Source organism: Anthonomus grandis, chromosome 12 (assembly GCF_022605725.1).
Source record: "Anthonomus grandis grandis chromosome 12, icAntGran1.3, whole genome shotgun sequence".
Taxonomy (NCBI): domain Eukaryota; kingdom Metazoa; phylum Arthropoda; class Insecta; order Coleoptera; family Curculionidae; genus Anthonomus; species Anthonomus grandis.
In genome coordinates, this window is record NC_065557.1 from 461,704 (window position 1) to 483,315 (window position 21,612).

The 21,612-nt window shown below is 26.7% G+C and overlaps 1 protein-coding gene and 1 long non-coding RNA gene across 3 annotated transcripts in view; one reads left to right on the forward strand and one right to left on the reverse strand.

Annotated features, from left to right (window-relative positions):
• Positions 1 to 21,612, forward strand: part of LOC126743349 (protein C-ets-1) — a 160,330-nt gene that overhangs the window by 90,466 nt on the left and 48,252 nt on the right. For both annotated transcript variants that reach the window (XM_050450388.1, XM_050450389.1), the window contains 2 exons: positions 10,617 to 10,814; positions 10,885 to 11,076. In XM_050450388.1, the coding sequence (XP_050306345.1) occupies positions 10,617 to 10,814; positions 10,885 to 11,076 (390 nt within the window). The remainder of the gene's footprint in view (positions 1 to 10,616; positions 10,815 to 10,884; positions 11,077 to 21,612) is intronic.
• Positions 3,607 to 7,672, reverse strand: LOC126743351 (uncharacterized). Its single transcript, XR_007662840.1, has 3 exons — positions 7,539 to 7,672; positions 6,860 to 7,029; positions 3,607 to 3,788 (listed from the first exon to the last, which is right to left on the reverse strand). It is a non-coding gene; the product is annotated as an uncharacterized LOC126743351 (long non-coding RNA).

Consider the following 21,612-nt stretch of genomic DNA (forward strand, 5'->3'; position numbering starts at 1 on the left):
TTTGTACAAATATTCTTTGGACAATTTGACTGGACACCTATTTCAGCGTTTTCCAAAATATTTACAAAATTTTGAAAAAAAAATTTTTTTTTGAAAAGTACAATTTTTTTTTTTTGGAAATTAGACAAAATCTCCATAACTCAAAAAGTTGATAAGATACAAATTTGAAATTTTGTACAAATATTCTTTGGACATTTTGACTGGACACCTATTTCAGCGTTTTCCAAAATATATACAAAATTTTGTAAAAAAAAATTTTTTTTGAAAAGTACAATTTTTTTTTGGAAATTTGACAAAATCTCCATAACTCAAAAACTTGACAAGATACAAATTTGAAATTTTGTACAAATATTCTTTGGACATTTTGATTGGACACCTATTTCAGCGTTTTCCAAAATATATACAAAATTTTGTAAAAAAAAATTTTTTTTGAAAAGTACAATTTTTTTTTGGAAATTTGACAAAATCTCCATAACTCAAAAACTTGACAAGATACAAATTTGAAATTTTGTACAAATATTCTTTGGACATTTTGATTGGACACCTATTTCAGCGTTTTCCAAAATATTTACAAAATTTTCTAAAAAAAATTTTTTTTTGAAAAGTACAATTTTTTTTTTTTTGGAAATTAGACAAAATCTCCATAACTCAAAAAGTTGATAAGATACAAATTTGAAATTTTGTACAAATATTCTTTGGACATTTTGATTGGACACCTATTTCAGCGTTTTCCAAAATATATACAAAATTTTGTAAAAAAAAATTTTTTTTGAAAAGTACAATTTTTTTTTGGAAATTTGACAAAATCTCCATAACTCAAAAACTTGACAAGATACAAATTTGAAATTTTGTACAAATATTCTTTGGACATTTTGATTGGACACCTATTTCAGCGTTTTCCAAAATATTTACAAAATTTTCTAAAAAAAATTTTTTTTTGAAAAGTACAATTTTTTTTTTTTTGGAAATTAGACAAAATCTCCATAACTCAAAAAGTTGATAAGATACAAATTTGAAATTTTGTACAAATATTCTTTGGACATTTTGACTGGACACCTATTTCAGCGTTTTCCAAAATATATACAAAATTTTGTAAAAAAATTTTTTTTTTGAAAAGTACAATTTTTTTTTTTTTTAATTTTGACAAAATCTCCATAACTCAAAAACTTGACAAGATACAAATTTGAAATTTTGTACAAATATTCTTTGGACATTTTGACTGGACACCTATTTCAGCGTTTTCCAAAATATTTACAAAATTTTCTAAAAAAAATTTTTTTTTGAAAAGTACAATTTTTTTTTTTTTTGGAAATTTGACAAAATCTCCATAACTCAAAAACTTGACAAGATACAAATTTGAAATTTTGTACAAATATTCTTTGGACATTTTGACTGGACACCTATTTCAGCGTTTTCCAAAATATTTACAAAATTTTCTAAAAAAAATTTTTTTTTGAAAAGTACAATTTTTTTTTTTTTTGGAAATTTGACAAAATCTCCATAACTCAAAAACTTGACAAGATACAAATTTGAAATTTTGTACAAATATTCTTTGGACATTTTGACTGGACACCTATTTCAGCGTTTTCCAAAATATATACAAAATTTTGTAAAAAAAAATTTTTTTTGAAAAGTACAATTTTTTTTTGGAAATTTGACAAAATCTCCATAACTCAAAAACTTGACAAGATACAAATTTGAAATTTTGTACAAATATTCTTTGGACATTTTGATTGGACACCTATTTCAGCGTTTTCCAAAATATTTACAAAATTTTCTAAAAAAAATTTTTTTTTGAAAAGTACAATTTTTTTTTTTTTGGAAATTAGACAAAATCTCCATAACTCAAAAAGTTGATAAGATACAAATTTGAAATTTTGTACAAATATTCTTTGGACATTTTGATTGGACACCTATTTCAGCGTTTTCCAAAATATATACAAAATTTTGTAAAAAAAAATTTTTTTTGAAAAGTACAATTTTTTTTTGGAAATTTGACAAAATCTCCATAACTCAAAAACTTGACAAGATACAAATTTGAAATTTTGTACAAATATTCTTTGGACATTTTGATTGGACACCTATTTCAGCGTTTTCCAAAATATTTACAAAATTTTCTAAAAAAAATTTTTTTTTGAAAAGTACAATTTTTTTTTTTTTGGAAATTAGACAAAATCTCCATAACTCAAAAAGTTGATAAGATACAAATTTGAAATTTTGTACAAATATTCTTTGGACATTTTGACTGGACACCTATTTCAGCGTTTTCCAAAATATATACAAAATTTTGTAAAAAAATTTTTTTTTTGAAAAGTACAATTTTTTTTTTTTTTAATTTTGACAAAATCTCCATAACTCAAAAACTTGACAAGATACAAATTTGAAATTTTGTACAAATATTCTTTGGACATTTTGACTGGACACCTATTTCAGCGTTTTCCAAAATATTTACAAAATTTTCTAAAAAAAATTTTTTTTTGAAAAGTACAATTTTTTTTTTTTTTGGAAATTTGACAAAATCTCCATAACTCAAAAACTTGACAAGATACAAATTTGAAATTTTGTACAAATATTCTTTGGACAATTTGACTGGACACCTATTTCAGCGTTTTTCAAAATATTTACAAAATTTTCTAAAAAAATTTTTTTTTGAAAAGTACAATTTTTTTTTTCTGAAAATTTGACAAAATCTCCATAACTCAAAAACTTGATAAAATACAAATTTGAAATTTTGTACAAATATTCTCTGGACATTTTGACTGGACATCTATTTCAGCGTTTTCCAAAATATTTACAAAATTTTCTAAAAAATTTTTTTTTTTGAAAAGTACAATTTTTTTTTGGAAATTTTACAAAATCTCCATAACTCAAGAACTTGACAAGATACAAATTTGAAATTTTGTACAAATATTCCTTGGACAATTTGACTAAACACCTATTTCAGCGTTTTTCAAAATATTTACAAAATTTTCTAAAAAAAATTTTTTTTTTGAAAAGTACAATTTTTTTTTTTTGGAAATTTGACAAAATCTCCATAACTCAAAAACTTGATAAGATACAAATTGGAAATTTTGTACAAATGTTCCTTGGACATTTTGACTGGACACCTATTTCAGCGTTTTCCAAAATATTTACAAAATTTTGTAAAAAAATTTTTTTTTTGAAAAGTACAATTTTTTTTTTTGAAAATTTGACAAAATCTCCATAACTCAAAGACTTGATAAGATACAAATTTGAAATTTTGCACAAATATTCTTTGGACAATTTGACTGGACACCTATTTCAGCGTTTTCCAAAATATTTACAAAATTTTGTAAAAAAAATTTTTTTTTGAAAAGTACAATTTTTTTTTCTCAAAATTTGACAAAATCTCCATAACTCAAAAACTTGACAAGATACAAATTTGAAATTTTCTACAAATATTCTTTGGACCATTTGACTGGACACCTATTTCAGCGTTTTCCAAAATATTTACAAAATTTTGTAAAAAAAATTTTTTTTTGAAAAGTACAATTTTTTTTTTCTGAAAATTTGACAAAATCTTCATAACTCAAAAACTTGATAAGATACAAATTTGAAATTTTGCACAAATATTCTTTGGACCATTTGACTGGACACCTATTTCAGCGTTTTCCAAAATATTTACAAAATTTTGTAAAAAAAATTTTTTTTTGAAAAGTACAATTTTTTTTTCTGAAAATTTGACAAAATCTCCATAACTCAAAAACTTGACAAGATACAAATTTGAAATTTTGTACAAATATTCTTTGGACAATTTGACTGGACACCTATTTCAGCGTTTTTCAAAAGATATACAAAATTTTCTAAAAAAATTTTTTTCTTGAAAAGTACAATTTTTTTTTCTGAAAATTTGACAAAATCTCCATAACTCAAAAACTTGACAAGATACAAATTTGAAATTTTGTACAAATATTCTTTGGACAATTTGACTGGACACCTATTTCAGCGTTTTCCAAAATATTTACAAAATTTTCTAAAAAAATTTTTTTTTTGAAAAGTACAATTTTTTTTTTGTTAATTTTGACAAAATCTCCATAACTTAAAAACTTGACAAGATACAAATTTGAAATTTTGTACAAATATTCTTTGGACATTTTGACTGGACACCTATTTCAGCGTTTTCCAAAATATTTACAAAATTTTGTAAAAAAAATTTTTTTTTGAAAAGTACAATTTTTTTTTTGAAAATTTGACAAAATTTCCATAATTCAAAAACTTGACAAGATACAAATTTGAAATTTTGTACAAATATTCTTTGGACATTTTGACTGGACACCTATTTCAGCGTTTTCCAAAATATTTACAAAATTTTGTAAAAAAATTTTTTTTTTGAAAAGTACAATTTTTTTTTTCTCAAAATTTGACAAAATCTCCATAACTCAAAAACTTGACAAGATACAAATTTGAAATTTTGTACAAATATTCTTTGGACATTTTGACTGGACACCTATTTCAGCGTTTTCCAAAATATTTACAAAATTTTCTAAAAAAAATTTTTTTTTGAAAAGTACAATTTTTTTTTTTTTTGGAAATTTGACAAAATCTCCATAACTCAAAAACTTGACAAGATACAAATTTGAAATTTTGTACAAATATTCTTTGGACATTTTGACTGGACACCTATTTCAGCGTTTTCCAAAATATTTACAAAATTTTCTAAAAAAAATTTTTTTTTGAAAAGTACAATTTTTTTTTTTTTTGGAAATTTGACAAAATCTCCATAACTCAAAAACTTGACAAGATACAAATTTGAAATTTTGTACAAATATTCTTTGGACATTTTGACTGGACACCTATTTCAGCGTTTTCCAAAATATATACAAAATTTTGTAAAAAAAAATTTTTTTTGAAAAGTACAATTTTTTTTTGGAAATTTGACAAAATCTCCATAACTCAAAAACTTGACAAGATACAAATTTGAAATTTTGTACAAATATTCTTTGGACATTTTGATTGGACACCTATTTCAGCGTTTTCCAAAATATTTACAAAATTTTCTAAAAAAAATTTTTTTTTGAAAAGTACAATTTTTTTTTTTTTGGAAATTAGACAAAATCTCCATAACTCAAAAAGTTGATAAGATACAAATTTGAAATTTTGTACAAATATTCTTTGGACATTTTGATTGGACACCTATTTCAGCGTTTTCCAAAATATATACAAAATTTTGTAAAAAAAAATTTTTTTTGAAAAGTACAATTTTTTTTTGGAAATTTGACAAAATCTCCATAACTCAAAAACTTGACAAGATACAAATTTGAAATTTTGTACAAATATTCTTTGGACATTTTGATTGGACACCTATTTCAGCGTTTTCCAAAATATTTACAAAATTTTCTAAAAAAAATTTTTTTTTGAAAAGTACAATTTTTTTTTTTTTGGAAATTAGACAAAATCTCCATAACTCAAAAAGTTGATAAGATACAAATTTGAAATTTTGTACAAATATTCTTTGGACATTTTGACTGGACACCTATTTCAGCGTTTTCCAAAATATATACAAAATTTTGTAAAAAAATTTTTTTTTTGAAAAGTACAATTTTTTTTTTTTTTAATTTTGACAAAATCTCCATAACTCAAAAACTTGACAAGATACAAATTTGAAATTTTGTACAAATATTCTTTGGACATTTTGACTGGACACCTATTTCAGCGTTTTCCAAAATATTTACAAAATTTTCTAAAAAAAATTTTTTTTTGAAAAGTACAATTTTTTTTTTTTTTGGAAATTTGACAAAATCTCCATAACTCAAAAACTTGACAAGATACAAATTTGAAATTTTGTACAAATATTCTTTGGACAATTTGACTGGACACCTATTTCAGCGTTTTTCAAAATATTTACAAAATTTTCTAAAAAAATTTTTTTTTGAAAAGTACAATTTTTTTTTTCTGAAAATTTGACAAAATCTCCATAACTCAAAAACTTGATAAAATACAAATTTGAAATTTTGTACAAATATTCTCTGGACATTTTGACTGGACATCTATTTCAGCGTTTTCCAAAATATTTACAAAATTTTCTAAAAAATTTTTTTTTTTGAAAAGTACAATTTTTTTTTGGAAATTTTACAAAATCTCCATAACTCAAGAACTTGACAAGATACAAATTTGAAATTTTGTACAAATATTCCTTGGACAATTTGACTAAACACCTATTTCAGCGTTTTTCAAAATATTTACAAAATTTTCTAAAAAAAATTTTTTTTTTGAAAAGTACAATTTTTTTTTTTTGGAAATTTGACAAAATCTCCATAACTCAAAAACTTGATAAGATACAAATTGGAAATTTTGTACAAATGTTCCTTGGACATTTTGACTGGACACCTATTTCAGCGTTTTCCAAAATATTTACAAAATTTTGTAAAAAAATTTTTTTTTTGAAAAGTACAATTTTTTTTTTTGAAAATTTGACAAAATCTCCATAACTCAAAGACTTGATAAGATACAAATTTGAAATTTTGCACAAATATTCTTTGGACAATTTGACTGGACACCTATTTCAGCGTTTTCCAAAATATTTACAAAATTTTGTAAAAAAAATTTTTTTTTGAAAAGTACAATTTTTTTTTCTCAAAATTTGACAAAATCTCCATAACTCAAAAACTTGACAAGATACAAATTTGAAATTTTCTACAAATATTCTTTGGACCATTTGACTGGACACCTATTTCAGCGTTTTCCAAAATATTTACAAAATTTTGTAAAAAAAATTTTTTTTTGAAAAGTACAATTTTTTTTTTCTGAAAATTTGACAAAATCTTCATAACTCAAAAACTTGATAAGATACAAATTTGAAATTTTGCACAAATATTCTTTGGACCATTTGACTGGACACCTATTTCAGCGTTTTCCAAAATATTTACAAAATTTTGTAAAAAAAATTTTTTTTTGAAAAGTACAATTTTTTTTTCTGAAAATTTGACAAAATCTCCATAACTCAAAAACTTGACAAGATACAAATTTGAAATTTTGTACAAATATTCTTTGGACAATTTGACTGGACACCTATTTCAGCGTTTTTCAAAAGATATACAAAATTTTCTAAAAAAATTTTTTTCTTGAAAAGTACAATTTTTTTTTCTGAAAATTTGACAAAATCTCCATAACTCAAAAACTTGACAAGATACAAATTTGAAATTTTGTACAAATATTCTTTGGACAATTTGACTGGACACCTATTTCAGCGTTTTCCAAAATATTTACAAAATTTTCTAAAAAAATTTTTTTTTTGAAAAGTACAATTTTTTTTTTGTTAATTTTGACAAAATCTCCATAACTTAAAAACTTGACAAGATACAAATTTGAAATTTTGTACAAATATTCTTTGGACATTTTGACTGGACACCTATTTCAGCGTTTTCCAAAATATTTACAAAATTTTGTAAAAAAAATTTTTTTTTGAAAAGTACAATTTTTTTTTTGAAAATTTGACAAAATTTCCATAATTCAAAAACTTGACAAGATACAAATTTGAAATTTTGTACAAATATTCTTTGGACATTTTGACTGGACACCTATTTCAGCGTTTTCCAAAATATTTACAAAATTTTGTAAAAAAATTTTTTTTTTGAAAAGTACAATTTTTTTTTTCTCAAAATTTGACAAAATCTCCATAACTCAAAAACTTGACAAGATACAAATTTGAAATTTTGTACAAATATTCTTTGGACATTTTGACTGGACACCTATTTCAGCGTTTTCCAAAATATATACAAAATTTTGTAAAAAAATTTTTTTTTTGAAAAGTACAATTTTTTTTTTTTTTAATTTTGACAAAATCTCCATAACTCAAAAACTTGACAAGATACAAATTTGAAATTTTGTACAAATATTCTTTGGACATTTTGACTGGACACCTATTTCAGCGTTTTTCAAAATATTTACAAAATTTTCTAAAAAAATTTTTTTTTGAAAAGTACAATTTTTTTTTTCTGAAAATTTGACAAAATCTCCATAACTCAAAAACTTGATAAAATACAAATTTGAAATTTTGTACAAATATTCTCTGGACATTTTGACTGGACATCTATTTCAGCGTTTTCCAAAATATTTACAAAATTTTCTAAAAAATTTTTTTTTTTGAAAAGTACAATTTTTTTTTGGAAATTTTACAAAATCTCCATAACTCAAGAACTTGACAAGATACAAATTTGAAATTTTGTACAAATATTCCTTGGACAATTTGACTAAACACCTATTTCAGCGTTTTTCAAAATATTTACAAAATTTTCTAAAAAAAATTTTTTTTTTGAAAAGTACAATTTTTTTTTTTTGGAAATTTGACAAAATCTCCATAACTCAAAAACTTGATAAGATACAAATTGGAAATTTTGTACAAATGTTCCTTGGACATTTTGACTGGACACCTATTTCAGCGTTTTCCAAAATTTTCTAAAAAATTTTTTTTTTTGAAAAGTTCAATTTTTTTTTCTCAAAATTTGACAAAATCTCCATAACTCAAAGACTTGATAAGATACAAATTGGAAATTTTGTACAAATGTTCCTTGGACATTTTGACTGGACACCTATTTCAGCGTTTTCCAAAATTTTCTAAAAAATTTTTTTTTTTGAAAAGTTCAATTTTTTTTTCTCAAAATTTGACAAAATCTCCATAACTCAAAGACTTGATAAGATACAAATTGGAAATTTTGTACAAATGTTCCTTGGACATTTTGACTGGACACCTATTTCAGCGTTTTCCAAAATTTTCTAAAAAATTTTTTTTTTTGAAAAGTTCAATTTTTTTTTCTCAAAATTTGACAAAATCTCCATAACTCAAAGACTTGATAAGATACAAATTTGAAATTTTGTACAAATGTTCCTTGGACATTTTGACTGGACACCTATTTCAGCGTTTTCCAAAATTTTCTAAAAAATTTTTTTTTTTGAAAAGTTCAATTTTTTTTTCTCAAAATTTGACAAAATCTCCATAACTCAAAGACTTGATAAGATACAAATTTGAAATTTTGTACAAATATTCTTTGGACAATTTGACTGGACAACTATTTCAGTGTTTTTTGAAATTGACTTCAAATGCCTGAAGTGAAAATGTGAATGTCTTCAAATCCCTGGACTATTTATTTATTTTCTTATTTACCACTTGACGAGTTTAGAATATTGTCAGATTTGTTTTCACATACTCATAGATTCATTTCATATTACAATAAAAAAAAGGGTGACGCAACATTAAATACAAAACCATTTTCTATAGTGATGCGCGTTTCCAAGATGGCCGCCATGATCGTATATTGGAATTATTGCTTGCATACCCAATAAGCGAGCGCCATCTTGAAAAAGTGACGTCGATCGGCCGCCATTGTGATGTTTCTGACGTATTAAATCTAACCTCTGACACATATAAGAATAATAAACCCGCCATCATCATCATCATTACGGCCGTATCCCATAATGGGATCTAATATTTTATGCTTTTTAAATTGATCCGAGCATCGGATAACGGCACCGGGACTGACATTAATCATAATTACGTGTAATTTGCAAGAAAATTAGCCGGACAGTAGCGTAGTGGCCGGAGAGATAAAGATTCGTTCTGTTTGTTAGTGCATGACATTTTTTACGTGCCTGATTTATCTGTACCGATTTATTACGTCCTTTCGATCATTAATATCCCGTACATTAGAGCAACCCTGTCCTAACTATACAAGCTTATTAGGGGCGGTGCCACGATCATAGAGGGCAGCACAAATTTTTCTTTTGACAGATGTCAAAATTTACCGAGTAACTGGTCAGGTCCTTGCGATGTTGGTCACTCTGAACATTTTCAGTGTTGCCAACAAAAGATGTATTAAATAAAGGTAATGAAGTTGGCAACGCTGACTTTTGACATGTGACACGTACAGTGTCGTGCGCTTTCTTTACTCATAAATAATGAAATCACATTATGTGAAAATTATAGTTCAAAAGTACCTTAATTTATCACCTTAAAATATGACTTTGCAGGAAGGTATTGTCCATGCTCTGGAAAGCTTTCCTCTAAGGAGTCTAGTATTCGTAAGGTCCCTAAACTGGTTGCCAATAAATAAAATGTTTGAAATATTTATATCTTTTTTTTTCTACACCTCTTCTGTAGTACCTGTAGAGCTTCTCTCTCTCTCTTAAATTTGTGTTTTGTTATATAAGCCATAAATTACATATTTTTCAGTTACATCACCTTCATTGACATTGTTTTTAAAGCATATTCTACATTGAAATATATGTCCAAATCATAGGGTTTCAATAACCTTTCCAGACCGTCGTTTTTGTAAACATAACCTCGCAAAAACTTTAATTGTTTTGTTGGCACCACTGAAATTTGTCAGAGTTAACAACATCGAACGCGACCACAATCACGCAAAATGGCGGCGATCTAGTAGTGCTCATTTACTTTTCAATGGATTGACAGTCCAGGTATAATATTTATTGAGTTCGTGGCTGATTAAAATTAAGTCAAACGGACAAAGAGGCCTCGAAACTGAGCAATAAATTATCTACTCTTCTATGACGTAAATCAGCTGATTGTCTTTGACAGCTGTCAACTCAACAAAAAAAAAAGTCGTCTACGCCCTGTCACTTGAACGATCTTGACGTTTCAGATCCTCGTCAATGGACGGAGGGTCACGTGACCCATTGGCTCCAATGGGCGGCCAAGGAATTTTCCCTGGACTGTATCGACCATCAGTTCCGGATGAAGGGCAAAGACATCTGCGCGATGGGCAAGGACGCGTTCGCGGCGCGCGCGCCCGCCTTCGTCGGCGACATCTTGTGGGAACATTTGGAACTGTTGCAAAAAGGTAAGTCTCTCTCTCTCTCTCCCACATTGGACGTTTTCAACCTCACGCGCTTACCAACGTCCCTTTTCAGATGTGGAGAAGGAGAGGACGCTTACCAGCGCGTTATACGACAGTATGTGCGTGCCCGAGTTGCCCTCTTACATCGATTATACGCAGGCGCCGATCATGAGCCCCGCGGAGGACCGTAAGCCGATCTCGCTTACCATTACGCCGCCCCCGGCCAATCAGGCGCAGCCGAATAATAATAATTTTTTACACGATGGTAAGTCTTTCGAATAAATTTGCACTTAAACCGAAAAATAGTAGTGGTGTGTGTCTATTCATGAAAATCCTCCCTTCTGTCTTGACGGTCCAGGAAGATAATGGGGGGTTTACTCACATAACTTGGCCAAATATATCGAGTTCTATTAGTATAATCAAAAAAACCGTAGAGGGTAAAATTGTCAATCGGATCATGCTCTACAAGAGTGATTCTAATGGTTTTTCCTCTAGGATCAGCCGTTTTCGAGATATTACTTCTAAAACATTTCCTAGGCGGAAATTTCATCTATATAGGTCAACCCTAGAGAGATCTTCAAATATCTCATTTTCTATTGGTTTAATTTAAAAAATGAAAGAGAGCAAATGTGTTAATTGGATCATGATCTACAAGAATGATTCTAATCATTTTTCCTCTAGGATCAACCGTTCTCGAGAAAATTAGACTTTAAACATTTCCTAAGGCTAAATTGTTTATTATCCGTCAAGCCAAGATAAATCTTCAAATATCTCGTTTCCTATTGGTTTAATTAAAAAAACTGTAGAGAGCAAACTTGTTAATTGGATCATGCTCTACAAGAGTGATTCTAATGGTTTTTCCTCTAGGATCAGCCGTTTTCGAGATATTACTTCTTAAACATTTTCTAGGCAGCAATTTCATCTATATAGGTCAACCCTAGAGAGACCTTCAAATATCTCATTTTCTATTGGTTTAATTAAAAAAATGAAAGAGAGCAAACTTGTTAATTGGATCATGCTCTTCAAGAATGATTCCAGTCATTTTTCTTCTAGGACCAACAGTTCTCGAGAAAATTAGACTTAAACTTTTCCTAAGGCTAAATTGTTTATTATCCGTCAAGCCAAGATAAATCTTCAAATATCTCGTTTCCTATTGGTTTAATTAAAAAAACTGTAGAGAGCAAACTTGTTAATTGGATCATGCTCTACAAGAGTGATTCTAATGGTTTTTCCTCTAGGATCAGCCGTTTTCGAGATATTACTTCTTAAACATTTCCTAGGCGGAAATTTCATCTATATAGGTCAACCCTAGAGAGACCTTCAAATATCTCATTTTCTATTGGTTTAATTAAAAAAATGAAAAAGAGCAAACTTGTTAATTGGATCATGCTCTACAAGATTAATTCTAATCATTTTTTCTATAGGATCAACCGTTCTCGAGAAATTTGCACTTAAACATGTCCTAAAGCTAATTTGTTCATTATTGGTCAACATCTTCAAATAACTCGTGTTCTATTGGTTTATTTTAAAAAAACTGTAGAGGATTAAGTTGTAAATTGAATTATTCTCTACAAGAATAATGTTTTTAAATGATTGTATAGTAAAAGAAGCATTTTGGTTTTTTAGGTAACATTGAAATGACCTTTAATATATGATACACGCACAATATTGTTAAATTTTCAAGTCCATTTATCGCGTAGGCGTTGAAATTGCCTTTTCGATGACGTATTACTACATTGACATTTCTTTGACAAGTGACACCGTGACGTCGTGAACTAAATGGCCGCCGTATTAGTAAACGCCTTAGCGACAGCTGTCAAATTAATTGTGTAAAATAAATTAAAAGCGTTAAAAGTTAATGAGGTCTCATATGATTAAATATAATTAATAAAATATTTGATTAAAATCAATTGTCAGGCTTGGCCATGCCTTTGGACGCGTAAATTCGTGACAGGCAACATAAATCGCTTAGTTAGCCTTGAAATGACGTAACAGCAAGATGGCCGCCGTGACAACTTATGAATGGAGTGAGTCACTGTCATGACCATCTAGATCTGTCACTTGTCAAGTAAATGTCTACTTAAGTGATATATTTAAGACCTCAATAAAAAAATAACAGTAATTCGGTACCTCCTGTGGTGAACCATAATTAAACTATAACTGTACCGCTTGTATAATCGAGATGCTTTCAATAAAAATAAAGAAGTTTTTGTGAACGAATTAATAATCCTAGAAAATCCGAACTAACCGTTCTTCGCCTCTATCTCTCTCTCTCTCTCACTCACTCACACACCGGACACGTCGTCGATTCATAAACGTTTTATTACCGTTCATTTTCATTCAAGAAGAGTCTCCGTGCTGCTTCTGCTGCTGCTGCTGCTGCTTCTACTTCCTGCGGGGTCAACTTTCGATCGATCAATCACTCGGAAATTAACTGACTAGAGAAAGAGAGAGAGAGAGAAGAGGATCATTATGATGTAATTTCGGGTTCATTTTTATTTTCTATTGGATTCTGCTTTATTTTTGAAATTACCGCCGAATTTAGGTTAGAAATCTGTTTTACCGACAGGGCGCCTAATGGCATCTCGGATGTTCTACTATTATGAAAATATAAACAAACGAGAGCGGTATTATCAAAAAAAAAAAAAAAAATTACACAATTGGCAACCCCGTCACGGTCGTCCAAATACGAAAGTTATTATTACCTAATTTAGGTTAAGTTAATAATATGTACGTTAAAACGTCTTTGTCTGTCTGATGCCCCCCTCGCGTATATATGTGCTGCGTTATCGTAATTTTTTTTTGCAGTTAGGCAACATTAATTGCGCTTATTTAGGTCCAGTTTTACGCATCGCGGTAACAATAAACTTTATAATATGAGTCATATTTGCAACGATTTGTATTTATTTACATAATTATTATTAAAAAAAAAAAAAAAAGGGTGTTGCGTATTGGGTAATTAGTATGACTGAGAATAAAACGATTGAGCAAAATAATCGAGGTGGCCATGGAATTCCTACCCCCTCCCCCTTTAATGATTCAAGTTTTAACAGGTAACATCTAGATCGCCATGATAGTAGGTTTTCACCTTAGCGGCCATCTTGTTGAAACGTCATGTCGTGGCCTACGTTACATTGGTGCGTCAAGATGGCCCTGATAATTAAATTTATATAAAAATGATATATTAATATAATAATGAATATATATAATATTCATAAAATTTAATTTTCAATTATAATAAGTATGTCAATTTTTTTTTTCAAAATTTTGTAATTTTTTCAAAAAACGCTGAAATAGGTGTCTAATGAAATTAATCAAAGAATCTGACTGTAAATTTTCAAAGCTCTAGGTTGACTGGTTTTTGAGTTATAAGCTATTTGTCATTTTTAAAAAAAAAAAAATTTTTACAAAATATAATTTTTTTTTCAAAATTTTGTGAAATTTTCAAAAAACGCTGAATTAGGTGTCTTATGAAATTAATCAAAGAATCTACTTGTAAATTTTCAAAGCTTTAGGTTAACTGGTTTTTGAGTTATAAGCATTTTGTCATTTTTTGAAAAAAAAAAAATTTTTTACAAAATATAATTTTTTTTTTCAAAATTTTGTGAAATTTTCAAAAAACGCTGAATTAGGTGTCTAATGAAATTAATCAAAGAATCTACTTGTAAATTTTCAAAGCTTTAAGTTGACTGGTTTTTGAGTTATGAGCATTTTGTGATTTTTTGGAAAAAAAAAATTTTACAAAATATAATTTTTTTTTTCAAAATTTTGCAAATTTTTAAAAAAACGCTGAAATAGGTGTCTAATGAAATTAATCAAAGAATCTAACTGTAAATTTTCAAAGCTTTAGGTTGACTGGTTTTTGAGTTATGAGCATTTTGTCATTTTTTAAAAAAAAAAAATTTTACAAAATATAATTTTTTTTTTCAAAATTTTGCAAATTTTTCAAAAAACGCTGAAATAGGTGTCTAATGAAATTAATCAAAGAATCTGACTGTAAATTTTCAAAGCTTTAGGTTGACTGGTTTTTGAGTTATGAGCATTTTGTCATTTTTTGGAAAAAAAAAATTTTACAAAATATAATTTTTTTTTTCAAAATTTTGCAAATTTTTAAAAAAACGCTGAAATAGGTGTCTAATGAAATTAATCAAAGAATCTAACTGTAAATTTTCAAAGCTTTAGGTTGACTGGTTTTTGAGTTATGAGCATTTTGTCATTTTTTAAAAAAAAAAAATTTTACAAAATATAATTTTTTTTTTCAAAATTTTGCAAATTTTTCAAAAAACGCTGAAATAGGTGTCTAATGAAATTAATCAAAGAATCTGACTGTAAATTTTCAAAGCTTTAGGTTGACTGGTTTTTGAGTTATGAGCATTTTGTCATTTTTTGGAAAAAAAAAATTTTACAAAATATAATTTTTTTTTTCAAAATTTTGCAAATTTTTCAAAAAACGCTGAAATAGGTGTCTAATGAAATTAATCAAAGAATCTACTTGTAAATTTTCAAAGCTTTAAGTTGACTGGTTTTTGAGTTATGAGCATTTTGTGATTTTTTGGAAAAAAAAAATTTTACAAAATATAATTTTTTTTTTCAAAATTTTGCAAATTTTTAAAAAAACGCTGAAATAGGTGTCTAATGAAATTAATCAAAGAATCTAACTGTAAATTTTCAAAGCTTTAGGTTGACTGGTTTTTGAGTTATGAGCATTTTGTCATTTTTTAAAAAAAAAAAATTTTACAAAATATAATTTTTTTTTTCAAAATTTTGTAATTTTTTCAAAAAACGCTGAAATAGGTGTCTAATGAAATTAATCAAAGAATCTACTTGTAAATTTTCAAAGCTTTAAGTTGACTGGTTTTTGAGTTATGAGCATTTTGTCATTTTTTGAAAAAAAAAAAATTTTTACAAAATATAATTTTTTTTTTCAGAATTTTGCAAATTTTTTAAAAAACGCTGAAATAGGTGTCTAATGAAATTAATCAAAGAATCTGACTGTAAATTTTCAAAGCTTTAGGTTGACTGGTTTTTGAGTTATGAGCATTTTGTCATTTTTTGAAAAAAAAAAAAATTTACAAAATATAATTTTTTTTTTCAAAATTTTGTAAATTTTTCAAAAAACGCTGAAATAGGTGTCTAATGAAATTAATTAAAGAATCTAACTGTAAATTTTCAAAGCTCTAGGTTGACTGGTTTTTGAGTTATGAGCATTTTGTCATTTTAAAAAAAAAAAAAAATTTTTACAAAATATAATTTTTTTTTTCAAAATTTTGCAAATTTTTTAAAAAACGCTGAAATAGGTGTCTAATGAAATTAATCAAAGAATCTAACTGTAAATTTTCAAAGCTTTAGGTTGACTGGTTTTTGAGTTATGAGCATTTTGTCATTTTTTGGAAAAAAAAAATTTTACAAAATATAATTTTTTTTTTCAAAATTTTGTAAATTTTTCAAAAAACGCTGAAATAGGTGTCTAATGAAATTAATCAAAGAATCTGACTGTAAATTTTCAAAGCTTTAGGTTGACTGGTTTTTGAGTTATGAGCATTTTGTCATTTTTTGGAAAAAAAAAATTTTTACAAAATATAATTTTTTTTTTCAAAATTTTGCAAATTTTTCAAAAAACGCTGAATTAGGTGTCTAATGAAATTAATCAAAGAATCTACTTGTAAATTTTCAAAGCTTTAAGTTGACTGGTTTTTGAGTTATGAGCATTTTGTCATTTTTTGAAAAAAAAAAATTTTTACAAAATATAATTTTTTTTTTCAAAATTTTGCAAATTTTTCAAAAAACGCTGAAATAGGTGTCTAACGAAATTAATCAAAGAATCTAACTTTAAATTTTGAAAGCTATAGGTTGACTGGTTTTTGAGTTATGAGCATTTTGTCATTTTTTGGAAAAAAAATATATTTTACAAAATATAATTTTTTTTTTCAGAATTTTGCAAATTTTTCAAAAAACGCTGAAATAGGTGTCTAATGAAATTAATCAAAGAATCTAACTGTAAATTTTCAAAGCTTTAGGTTGACTGGTTTTTGAGTTATGAGCATTTTGTCATTTTTTGGAAAAAAAAAATTTTACAAAATATAATTTTTTTTTTCAAAATTTTGTAAATTTTTCAAAAAACGCTGAAATAGGTGTCTAATGAAATTAATCAAAGAATCTGACTGTAAATTTTCAAAGCTTTAGGTTGACTGGTTTTTGAGTTATGAGCATTTTGTCATTTTTTGGAAAAAAAAAATTTTTACAAAATATAATTTTTTTTTTCAAAATTTTGCAAATTTTTCAAAAAACGCTGAATTAGGTGTCTAATGAAATTAATCAAAGAATCTACTTGTAAATTTTCAAAGCTTTAAGTTGACTGGTTTTTGAGTTATGAGCATTTTGTCATTTTTTGAAAAAAAAAAATTTTTACAAAATATAATTTTTTTTTTCAAAATTTTGCAAATTTTTCAAAAAACGCTGAAATAGGTGTCTAACGAAATTAATCAAAGAATCTAACTTTAAATTTTGAAAGCTATAGGTTGACTGGTTTTTGAGTTATGAGCATTTTGTCATTTTTTGGAAAAAAAATATATTTTACAAAATATAATTTTTTTTTTCAGAATTTTGCAAATTTTTCAAAAAACGCTGAAATAGGTGTCTAATGAAATTAATCAAAGAATCTGACTGTAAATTTTCAAAGCTTTAGGTTGACTGGTTTTTGAGTTATGAGCATTTTGTCATTTTTTGAAAAAAAAAAATTTTACAAAATATAATTTTTTTTTTCAAAATTTTGTAAATTTTTTAAAAAACGCTGAAATAGGTGTCTAATGAAATTAATCAAAGAATCTAACTGTAAATTTTCAAAGCTCTAGGTTGACTGGTTTTTGAAGTATGAGCATTTTGTCATTTTTTGGAAAAAAAAAATTTTACAAAATATAATTTTTTTTTTCAAAATTTTGCAAATTTTTCAAAAAACGCTGAAATAGGTATCTAATAAAATTAATCAAAGAATCTAACTGTAAATTTTCAAAGCTCTAGGTTGACTGGTTTTTGAGTTATGAGCATTTTGTCATTTTTTGGAAAAAAAAAATTTTACAAAATATAATTTTTTTTTTCAAAATTTTGCAAATTTTTTAAAAAACGCTGAAATATGTGTCTAATGGAATTAATCAAAGAATCTACTTGTAAATTTTCAAAGCTCTAGGTTGACTGGTTTTTGAGTTATGAGCATTTTGTCATTTTTTGAAAAAAAAAAAATTTTACAAAATATATTTTTTTTTTTTCAAAATTTTGTAAATTTTTCAAAAAACGCTGAAATAGGTGTCTAATGAAATTAATCAAAGAATCTGACTGTAAATTTTCAAAGCTTTAGGTTGACTGGTTTTTGAGTTATGAGCATTTTGTCATTTTTTGGAAAAAAAAAATTTTTACAAAATATAATTTTTTTTTTCAAAATTTTGCAAATTTTTTAAAAAACGCTGAAATAGGTGTCTAATGAAATTAATCAAAGAATCTGACTGTAAATTTTCAAAGCTTTAGGTTGACTGGTTTTTGAGTTATGAGCATTTTGTCATTTTTTGGAAAAAAAAAATTTTTACAAAATATAATTTTTTTTTTCAAAATTTTGCAAATTTTTCAAAAAACGCTGAATTAGGTGTCTAATGAAATTAATCAAAGAATCTACTTGTAAATTTTCAAAGCTTTAAGTTGACTGGTTTTTGAGTTATGAGCATTTTGTCATTTTTTGAAAAAAAAAAATTTTTACAAAATATAATTTTTTTTTTCAAAATTTTGTAAATTTTTCAAAAAACGCTGAAATAGGTGTCTAATGAAATTAATCAAAGAATCTAACTGTAAATTTTCAAAGCTCTAGGTTGACTGGTTTTTGAGTTATGAGCATTTTGTCATTTTTTGAAAAAAAATAAATTTTTACAAAATATAATTTTTTTTTTTTTAATTTTGCAAATTTTTCAAAAAACGCTGAAATAGGTGTCTAATAAAATTAATCAAAGAATCTGACTGTAAATTTTCAAAGCTTTAGCTTAACTGGTTTTTGAGTTATGAGCATTTTGTCATTTTTTGGAAAAAAAAAATTTTTACAAAATATAATTTTTTTTTTCAAAATTTTGCAAATTTTTCAAAAAACGCTGAAATAGGTGTCTAATGAAATTAATCAAAGAATGTAACTGTAAATTTTCAAAGCTTTAGGTTGACTGGTTTTTGAGTTATGAGCATTTTGTCATTTTTAAAAAAAAAAAAATTTTACAAAATATAATTTTTTTTTTCAAAATTTTGTAACTTTTTCAAAAAACGCTGACATAGGTGTCTAATGAAATTAATCAAAGAATGTAACTGTAAATTTTCAAAGCTTTAGGTTGACTGGTTTTTGAGTTATGAGCATTTTGTCATTTTTTGAAAAAAAATAAATTTTTACAAAATATAATTTTTTTTTCAAAATTTTGGAAATTTTTCAAAAAACGCTGAAACAGGTGTCTAATGAAATTAATCAAAGAATCTCTTTGTAAATTTTCAAAGCTCTAGGTTGACTGGTTTTTGAGTTATGAGCATTTTGTCATTTTTTGAAAAAAAATAAATTTTTACAAAATATAATTTTTTTTTCAAAATTTTGGAAATTTTTCAAAAAACGCTGAAACAGGTGTCTAATGAAATTAATCAAAGAATCTCTTTGTAAATTTTCAAAGCTCTAGGTTGACTGGTTTTTGAGTTATAAGCATTTTGTCATTTTTTGATAAAAAAATATATTTTACAAAATATAATTTTTTTTTTCAAAATTTTGCAAATTTTTTAAAAAACGCTGAAATAGGTGTCTAATGAAATTAATCAGAGAATCAAAGTATACATTCTCAAGACTAATTAATTAACAACTACTTGACAAGTGAAAACTGTTTTAACGAGTGACATCTAGATGGCCATGAGAGTTCATCGCCATTTTGTTTTTATCATTTCATGGCCAACGCGATTGACGCATCAAGATGTCTATGAATGACATTTATTCATTTAACGTAATCATAGGTGGCGCCGTTAATTTCTTTATTGAAATAAACGCGTATTTTTGACATTTGTAACGGCGGCCATCTTGTTGACACTCAAGGCCAACGCGATCGACCTAGAAAAGTATACGGGGCGGCGTTAAAAAATAAGAACATTATTCTCGGCATATTGGACTTAATAGCAAAGGGTGGTCATAAAATGTCATAATTAGGCTGAAAAAGTCCTTATTATCAATGACTGTTTGAAAATGATAATTTTATGTCACTTTGTGTGTATTAATATGTCACTAATTGAGCCACTCTCAAAAACTGTGACGTCATATTGACCTTCTGTCACGGATCCGCCATCTTGGTTTCTTTTGTCTTAGGTAGCAAAGGTCAGTGGGATTTTCTGCAGGTTTAATTTATAAAAAAAAACAAAAGTGTGTTAAAAGTGAAGAAAAGCGAACCGAGGATGAACCCGATAGTGAAAGCCGCCTAAAGATAAGGCATCAAATATTGCAAAAGGCATAAAATCGTTGCTTCAAAGCCGCGTCCATGGTCCGCTACCCCGCTAACAATGCCAAATGGTGGTACCCTATTATTCTTCTTTTTCTTCTTCTTTTAGTCAGTATACGCCTCCTCTTCGTTCAGTTATTAATTATCGATATACAGTGTGTGTGTTTTTTCTTCTTCCATATTATGGTTCCGGATTATTTCCATGTCAGGATGGCCGTCGTACTAAGAGGTTTGTCTAGTTAAGTCACGAAAAAGTTATCGTTTCTGAAAAATCTCGCGTATACCGTTAAGGGCTAATTTTAGCACCTGTGGGTTGGATATTATCAGCACCTTGCATTGTTGTATTTTTTTTTTATGATGAAAAATGGCCAATTTACCCCCCCCGGGACAGGTGGGGTGAATACTAATGGCGTGTTTCTTTAGCCCTTATCTGAGGGTACGATCGCTGGTCTCTCACCGACGGTTTTTTTTTTGCTGATATACGTTTGGAATGTGAAATGACGTCGAAGGTATTTGAGAGGGAATTTTTTATTTTTTTTTTTCGACATAATGCTAGTTTACCAGGCCAGGCATTTTACTGATCTGTAAGATTAAGTAGATGCTGTGACACGTATGTGGGTCACGCGGCCTGCAGTATAATAATCCTTTGTGACGTATCTGTGTGGCAAAAACGTGTTAAAGGAGCTAAAAATGTTCTGTTCTATTTTCCAGGCAGTGGAAATTATTTTCATGGTCTCTTATAGGAGGATTAATCATTTTTTGTAGGCAGTTTTTTTTTAATCACCCTGTAAGTAGGTGTTCAATGAAATTAATTGGAGAATCTCAGTTTAAATTTTCAAAGCTCTGAGTTGCTCGGTTTTTGAGTTGTAAGCATTTTGTAAATTTTTGAAAAAAAAATCAAAAATTTTTTTTTTTAAATTTTGAAAAAATTTTGAAAAACGCTGAATTTTCAAAGCTCTAAGTTGCTCGGTTTTTGAATTTTAAGCATTTTGTGAATTTTTGAAAAAAAAATCAAAAATTTGTTTTTCAAAATTTTGTAAAAATTTTGAAAAGCGCTGAAATAGATGTCCAATGAAATTAATTGGAGAACCTCAGTATGAATTTTCAAAGCTCTGAGTTGCTCGGTTTTTGACTTATAAGCATTTTGTGAATTTTCAAAAAAAAAATCAAAAATTTTTTTTTCAAAAATTTTGTAAATATTTTGAAAAACGCTGAAATAGGTGTCCAATGAAATTAATTGGAGAATCTTAATATGAATTTTCAAAGCTGTAAGTTGCTCGGTTTTTGAATTATAAGCATTTTGTGAATTTTTA